This window comes from Topomyia yanbarensis, chromosome 3, assembly GCF_030247195.1.
Source record: "Topomyia yanbarensis strain Yona2022 chromosome 3, ASM3024719v1, whole genome shotgun sequence".
Lineage (NCBI taxonomy): Eukaryota > Metazoa > Arthropoda > Insecta > Diptera > Culicidae > Topomyia > Topomyia yanbarensis.
The window spans coordinates 73415779-73424402 of NC_080672.1; the positions used below are offsets into that span (position 1 = coordinate 73415779).

Genomic DNA, 8624 nt, shown 5'->3' on the forward strand with positions numbered 1-8624 from the left:
ATTTTAGTTAGCTAGTGACGAATTAAAGTTAGTGACAAAAAAGTCATTAATATCGATGTCATTTGAAAGGAGCTGTTCAGCAGAAATCGGAAATTGACGATTACCGCCATTTTGAAACCCCAGATGGCGACTTCCGGTTACCACAAAATAATGAAAACCACCATCAATGTAGATGCCATTTAAAAGCAGACATTGACGATTAGCGCCATTTTGAAATCAAAGATGGCGACTTCCGGTTATCACAAAACAGTGAGAACCGTCATCAATATGACACATTCTTTCGTGACTTCACAACGATTTGACGAATCTTCATTCGACAAATATGTTATAACTTGATTAAATGAACGCCTACATCGAAACTTATTACAGATTCAGAAAGTAGACAAAATCTCACGAAAGATTCAATCAACATAAACTGAATATACTGGAAGAAGATTGTTTTATGACCGATAATGTAACGTGACGTTACAACGTGTCACAAATTAGAACTTTCAACGTATTTCAATAAAAGTCAAATCATCAAATTTTAGTAAATTCAGTTTATGATGATTGATTCTTTCGTGAAATTTTGTCTACTTTCCGAATCTGTAATAAGTTTTAATGTGGGCGTTCATTTTGATAAAACATATTTGTCGAATAAAGATCCTTGTAAACGTCACGAAAGAATGTGTCATATGGATATCATTTGAAAGGGGGTTGTCAGCAGACATCGGAAATTGATGATTAACGCCCTTTTGAAATCCAAAAACCCTCCATGTCTACGCCACTACCATCTTAATAATTTCGTTTGAAGGCATTTTGTCTGAAACACGTCGTGTTTTCTACAAAATCATCTTCATCTTTCATTTAAAAATAATAATCCAAAACAAATTCAATGCATGAAGTCTTTCATTTCCAACTAGCTTCGTAAAGGTCGGTTCAGCTACTTCTGAGATAGTTACATGGTATTAGTATGCAAACATACAGACACACACACACACACTCCTTGACAATGTTCCAATTAATCGAGGTAGATGAGTCGATTGGTATATAAAACGCAGGGCTCCAGGCTTCAGAACGTGATGAATCATTAAGAGAACTCTATGGGGGAAAGAGGGGGGAAAACGCACCCCCGGGGCAAAATGCACCCCTTTCTTATTTCGAATACAGCCCAAAATTTCTAAAAAGGGTAACACCAGTCGGAAGTTCGTAATAGTAAACATACACTGTCAAAGTTTGATAACCGTACATCAATAGCAGCTCGAGAAATAAACAATAAACAATAACGTGCTCTTCTCATGTAGTTATTGTAGTTCGTCCAACAAGGATTTTCTGCTCTTGTAAATGATGTTTTACTATTATATCAGAGCATTCCAGTTCTATGTATACCGTTATTCATTGTTCTGTCACACTACATATGAAAAATGTGCTAAATAATTCACTTTTTGCTAAAATTATATCTCTGCTCCATCGGGGCAAAATGGCCTCTTTTTTTATTTTGCTGTTTTTTAATCGAAAACAGAAAAATCGTTCTGAAAACCTACTAACTGCATAACCTAAGACTATTTAATGGCACACTTTTGTGAAATCCCGTCAGAAAACAAAACTACTTGCTTGTTCGCCGAGCATTATGCCCCGTTGTTGCGTTGCATTATGCCCCGTTGTTGTGGTGCATTTTGCCCCGCTTATTTTGCAAAAGGTAATTTTGAATGATTTAAAAGAAATGAATTAATTCCACGTTTTTGAATATTTTGCAAAGCGTTATGATGGTGACTACATAGTAAAATGTTGCCTAAACGATACCATTAATTAAATTCTTCCTATTGATGTTCTATAGCTGAGTTATGATCATATTTCATTAGGGGGTACGCTTTACCCCATCTTCCCCTACATTTCTGATATAAGAAACGCTATGTTTTTGAAGTAACGATAGTAACAATGGTTTCGGAAACGAAATTGATAAAAATTGACTGAGACAGCAACGTTTAAATAACTGTTAAAAATCTCATACAGTGATCAAGAAATTTCGAAAATGTGTTATTCAACACTTAAGCAGCTCAGAAAAAGTAGAAAATATTGATAAATAAAACATAACCGATTTAGATTTCGGTATTACCGCTTTATCCGCTTATCTTCCTTGAACCAGTTTTTGAAATATCAGAATGCTGGTAGATAAGCAAAATAATCGGGTCTATGAATCACGAAAGAACGGTGTCACATTTCTTTTACTTCTCGAGGCTTAAAGCCGAGTCAGATTGAAGTGACACGATAAGTAACGCGCACCTACTCCGGTTTCGGAATCAAAACACTAAAATCGTATATTAGTTGCCGCGAACAATTCACACTTGAGGAGGCCTGCTATACGTGCGATAGAAATGCAGCAGTATCAGTTCATCAGGTAATTTCCGGGAGGTTCCACTAGATAAAATAGATTTCGCGGAAACTCTAACATGACGCCGAAACGCTGATAAGTTGAGGAGGCTTGCTCGATCCGGTTGAGTTTTGATAACGATGAAGATACGTCGAATCGTTTTGATGACGATTAGTATGATAACTGCAATCTGCGACAACTTCCCAAATAATTTGAGTGAACAATTGGTAATTTTTTTCTGCATAAATCAACCATTTAACTTTGGCGTTGGTTTTCTTTGGTTGAATACATACATGGGAAGGGGCTTATGTACTTTAGGCTGTTAATTTAATTGCAGCATTTCTACCTGAAATTCACAGCAACATAGATGGAGGTTTTTTATAAGAATTTTATATTTCTTAACGCTATGTTGTATTTAACCTCCTTTAGGTGTTAACTTTTTGTAACGAATAAAGTGTTAGCGGATCATATTGACCCCGATTTCGATCTCAGTTTTAAGACACACTTTAAGCCAAATCTATATATTCTTTTATATATTCGATTTTGAAACCCTGCGGCCATTCACACATTCGCGGACCGTGATTCATTTAGGTTTCGGTGTACGGATCACATTCTGACAGGGCGTGAGTTACCCCATACCCCCGGTCATGTCGCCATGGAACGTTTTGTCTAGTGGATATGGGAGTTATTTTTTCTTAATTTGGGCGTAGGTTGCTTGGAAAATCGCGAGGGGCTCTAACGTTTGTACGCTGACGTGATTTTGTAACATATCGTCGCTGTGCTATCTTATGACAAACGCCATTTTGGGGTAAACTGAGTTAGATATGCCACATTACTTGTCTGAGCAATCTCTACAAAGTGGCGTTTTCAAAATTTTGAAATTGTGCTTGGTTACTTAGATATAGCAAGAAACACGATGAGAAATAGTCAGTTTTTTGCTTCAAATCACTGTATCTGGAAATTTCCTCAAGTTATATTGAAGTTTTAGAAGTTTTTATGTGTAAAAACGTCTGAGGAACACAATGGCATAAAAATTTTCAAAAGAAAAATACACGAGTTGTGAGAAAAACGCAGTTTACGGTTTAAACTGGAAATATAGCATATTTGGCAACACTGAAACCAAAAACAATTATTTTTTCTAGATTCCCTGATTCATTTCCTTCAAAATGCATTTCACCGATTGTTTATAGACCAAATGAACCCAAAGATATGAATAAAAGTTAAAAATTGGTGATTTTTTTCTATGGAAAATTTTCCATGCACGATTATGACACGTCATACAAATTTTGTCATCAATACACGCCTATGACACGTGTGAATGCGTCTTTTGTTTACATTCATAGTAAAAACTCGAAACGTAGTAAACCGATCTTCGAAAGATTTGAGAGATTAATACAGAATAGATAGAAGCATCAATTGTCTTCTTTGGATTGTTTATACTATTTATAAGTTTGAAAATTTTCAATCTCAAACTTTAAAAATCGTTTTTCTCGAAATATACTAAATGGCGCTTGTCATAAGATAGCACAACAGCGACGATATGTGCGTGTATTCCTGAATAGTCGCGCGAACCGTGAGTCCGATATCAAATTTTCGGTGTGGAATCCTTTATATCGATAGGGTTCCCGGTCATGTCGCCATGTGACATGTTGTCTTTTAGGTGTGAGCGTATTTTCTTAATTGGTCCAGCTGAAGGTATGGGCTCAGGCTTCAAGGACAGACATAGATGTGTGTAGAACCGTCATCATAAATCACAGGTTTATTGACAGATTACTAATAATAAACACAAACGAAACAAAAATGAGAATGTATATGTCAGTTTTGTATATGATACGACCGATCTTGGGTGTTCCGCATTCCGATTCCGATTCTGGCGATATAATAGCATTGCTTATAATATTGAACACACGACATTGTGGCAAATCAATTATGTCATATTCTTGAAAGCTTATATACAGACCCCTCAAAAATTATAGTGATACTTTGATTAAACTATTGACCCAGATTCTACGTGAAATACATCCGGGAGACCCGAAACATCCGTATAGCTACTAAATTCATGAATGGTCGCGCGTATAGGTACTAAATTCATGAAATCTAGCCCAATAACACTGAAGTTTTTTTGCGGATCTTCCAGAAAGTTTCTGCGAAACCAATAGGGATCTTGGTTCCGGTCACAACTACGATTTGCAATAGTAATTCTGAAATAACTATCAAGAAAACCACAGACTTTCAAAGCCAATTCCGGATCTTCTGGAAGGTCAAAAGTTACCAATAAAGTCCCTATCCCAATCACAAGTGCGAATTTATGCGAATGTATTTTCCAAAAATATCTCAAAGCTCTTTGAAAAGGTTCATGAATAGGTCAGTTCCACGGCTGTTCCAGATCTTCCGGAAGGTCATAGTGTAGCCAAAAAAAAAACATGTGTAGGTCATAAGTACAAATTGTTCAAATGAGAATTCAAGAAACACTAAAAAACAACTGGTTCCAAGACCAACTTTTTGAATTAATTAGTTCAGAGAAAGTTCCGGATTTTCCGGATGGTCATTGTGTGATTAATAGGATAATGCCAATTGGACGTGAACAAATGGTTTCGAAAAAAATTCATCAGCACTTTTTCGAATTCTAGAACTAGATTCAAAAATTAGTCAATTTTACGGATGTTTTGGACCTTCTGGACCGATGATTTTTACGTAGAAACGAGGGTCTGTATTTGGATCAGAGTATCAATATCATTTTAGTTGGGATTTTATATAAGCTTTCAAGATTATTAAAAAAAATTGGGACCAGTTTCATTGATTGACCACAGTGTTGCTTGTTCAGTATTATGAGAAATACTATTGTACCGCGGGAATCGGCATCGAAATCGTAATGCGGAACACCCAAAATCGGTCGTATCTAGAGATGGGCGGGTACGGGTATTTTTACCCGAACCCGTACACTTAGATATCGAGGCGGGTTCGGGTTTTGTTATCACCGGATACGGGTCGGGTCAGGTCCATTACAAAAATATTTATTCCGGATACGGGTCGGGTTGGGTTTTTTCAAAACATTTCGCACTTACCCGTATAAATGTTTTTAAATGCTTGGATGACCTTTTTCCACCAATATCAAGAAGGGATAACTTATCCTCGCAGAAAAATATTAAAACAAACATAATTTTCCCATTTTGACATACATTCGTCCTATAGGTATCGAGTGAACGGGACGGATTTTGAACTGGAAGTTCATCATCTAGAAAATTTCATTGGCAAAAATTTTGGTGTGCTATAAAACAGGGAAACATTTATCGCTTCTTGTGAGGTTTCTCCATCATTTTTGAAGTATTAATGTTGTAAACTTCCTTCATCTTTTTGTCATTCAAAAATAAAAACAAGTGCATGGGGAAGATATGTTTTGTATTACTTCTATCGATCTGTTCAAGGAAAATAGTCTAAATTAACCACCAAACATCAAAAATTGTAGATTTTTTATGGCATTTTTATTGACAAAAATGTTTGGCGTTACTATAAAGCATATTTATAAGTTTAATTAAAGAGGAATGTTTACATGTATACCTTAATTTTATGGAATTTGTGTTACTTACGGTGAGTTTTAATCTTACGCGAATGATTATATTTTTCGATAAAGCACAATCTACTTAAATCAAAGAACTAAAATATGAAAATACAACCAACCAACCCCAGGCTCTCGTACTCTTACGAATCAAATAGGTTAAATTTATTTATTGAATTTTTTTAGTTCGGGTGCGGATTGAATTCGGGTTTTGTATTTCCATAAAATCCGGGTACGGGTCGGGTTCGGGTAAGCTCACAAAAATAATACTCGACTTCGGGTCGGGTCCAGATACGAAAAATCCAATACTCGCCCATCTCTAGTCGTATCATGTACAAAACTAACATGTACATTCTCATTTGCCCATTCAGCACCGACTCACACTGGACAACCAGACCAGAAACGGTAATATTTATCAGAAACTGAAAATTAAAACTCCAACAAATAATTTGGCTACAAGTTCATATAGATTCGGCTAAAATCGTGTCTTAAAACTGAGTTCGAAATCGAGGTCATTCTAATTCTGAACTCTTTTGAAAGTCGTTGCTCTCCATGAAAGAGAAAAAGTCAAGAAATTCAAAACTTCTAGGTACAAAATTTAAAAAGTTATCGCAATTTGAAAGTTCATTTTGGGTCATATTGACCCCAACACCTAAAGAAGCTTAAGTGGGAGGGTGTGGTTAAGATTAAAAAGACAGTTTATTTTAAAAGTTTGTTGTGGCAATGACTAAACAAACTAACACTCTCTGCATCGCCAAAACAATTTTTTTAAAACGATTTTTTATAACCTAAGCAACCTTACCCCCCTTAAAATATTTTTTGGTTTCAATCACCCTGTATGTTTGCGCTATAAAATATCAATTAATCGCTGAGTTCTGAGAAACACTAGGCACTCAGCGGTACAATCAAAAAACACTGATCATTGTGATAGTATTACCGGAGAAGATTCTCCTATGTTCAAATACAAGCGACAATACCGTAGTATTAGTAGAAACGGAACGATCATTTTAAAACCAAACCTTTTAGATCTCTGACGCCCTCCATTGCCGGCCACATCTGAACTAAGCGGAATTAGAAACCTGCTTCATTAACTATGTATAAATCTGTTATATTAATTTTGGCCCTCGGGTTGTTCCTACCAGTTATTAGTGCCAATGGTAAGTCATGGTGGTTAACACAAAACTGAACGTATTATCTAAAAAACTTCAACGATCATTATTCCCCTAGACATAATCGATCTATCCTGCGAAAATGATACAGACTGTGAAATATTCTGGAACACCGTGTCCAACTCCTCGTGCGTCTCTGGTCAGTGTCAATGTGTGGATCCGGAAACCGGCAATAAGACTTTGTGTAAACCAATGGTAAGATCGTTTCTAAAATCGATGCAATATGGTACACTTCAAATGGTTATACTTCGATCAGGTCTCAAAAGCCTCCAATCAAATAGGCGGAATTTGTCCGTGTATTGCGGATAATTCATTTTGCCACGAAAAGACTCAGCTCTGCGTTTGTAAGGAAGGGTTTCAGCCGAATAGAGCCGGGAAAAAGTGTATCAGCAGTAAGTGGAACTAATTTTGAGGTTATGTCTCAATTGTAACGATATTTTTGTATGTCGAAAGAATCTGTCCCGTTGGGAGAACCATGTGAAATCGACGAGCAGTGTATTCAACATGATCATTTCTCACGTTGCGACGAGATCCAGCATAACTGTACCTGTTCGAACCACTTCGTGATCTACATGGACACGTGTCATTCCATTATTGGTAAGTTCGTCAACTACAAATGAAATATACTAAATACGAGTTTTTATGTACGTTATTTCGCCAAACAGCCACTGGGAACGCATCCTGTGAGCAGGACACGGACTGTTCCAGCAGTGTCGTCGATTCCGTTTGTCACGATAATCAATGTATATGTGACAAGGGATTTGTGGCAAACGCAGAAAACACGAGTTGCCTGATAGTAGCTCAGTACGAGCAGCCCTGCATCGATTCGAACCAATGCATCGCTCAACTTGGCGTCGGTTCCCTTTGTAAAGATGCCAAATGTGTGTGCAATGAGCAGTATTTCCCATTCACAGTACAATCCTACAACAATGCCACAGCGGAGCACAAAGTGATGAATGTTTGTACTCGAAAGATCAGTATGTTTCGTAGTCTGCTATTTGAGTATTTGGAAACTTTAATATTTTGTTTTTAGCGCATGGATCGAGCTGCAACGACAGCAAGGATTGCTACCAATTTCACAGAGGTCCTCACGAGCAGAACATGGAGTGCTTCTTGGGAGAGTGCGTCTGCTCTTCAGGAAGCTACGAGAAGGACGGCGTTTGCGTTAGCTACAGTAAGTCGACATTTACTCTCACGGATGACGAACATAGCTGATTTTATTGTTTTGTTGTTATTTTCTTATACAGGTTCGGCATCAGTTCTAGTCGTCTCGCCGGTGCTTGCGTTCTTAGTAATGAGTGCAATACTATTTGCCTGAAAACAATTACTAATTTAAGTTAACTGTTAAACCATGTTGTTATTCGCTTGATGCATATTACTAAATAAAGGATAATATAAATTTTTAAACCACCCATTTTACTGCGCATGGCAGCAACTCTTCATCTTCGAACACATAGCACACGAGTGCCGTTTCCGGTTAGCCAGTGCAACAGGTCACTATGTTTGAAAACTTGTTGCTTGATTTTGTTGACAAACAAATACAACAAAC

General features: G+C 36.9%; 1 protein-coding gene across 1 annotated transcript; it reads left to right on the forward strand.

Moving 5' to 3' along the window:
- Window positions 1-6885: 6885 nt before the first annotated feature.
- On the forward strand, window positions 6886-8482 carry LOC131690994 (prion-like-(Q/N-rich) domain-bearing protein 25). The gene is made up of 7 exons (XM_058977114.1): window positions 6886-7063; window positions 7134-7270; window positions 7332-7467; window positions 7529-7672; window positions 7741-8052; window positions 8109-8249; window positions 8323-8482. Exons 1-7 carry the CDS (start codon window positions 7000-7002, stop codon window positions 8391-8393), a joined length of 1005 nt encoding a protein of 334 aa, XP_058833097.1. The 5' UTR covers window positions 6886-6999; the 3' UTR covers window positions 8394-8482.
- The last annotated feature ends 142 nt before the right edge of the window (window positions 8483-8624 follow it).

Bases quoted from the DNA above. Each gene is read 5' to 3' on its own strand.
- LOC131690994 (XM_058977114.1), top strand. From the start codon at position 7,000: ATGTATAAATCTGTTATATTAATTTTGGCCCTCGGGTTGTTCCTACCA. The intron at 7,064-7,133 runs GTAAGTCATGGT...TTATTCCCCTAG, and splicing joins ACCAGTTATTAGTGCCAATG to ACATAATCGATCTATCCTGC. The intron at 8,053-8,108 runs GTATGTTTCGTA...TTTTGTTTTTAG, and splicing joins TGTTTGTACTCGAAAGATCA to CGCATGGATCGAGCTGCAAC.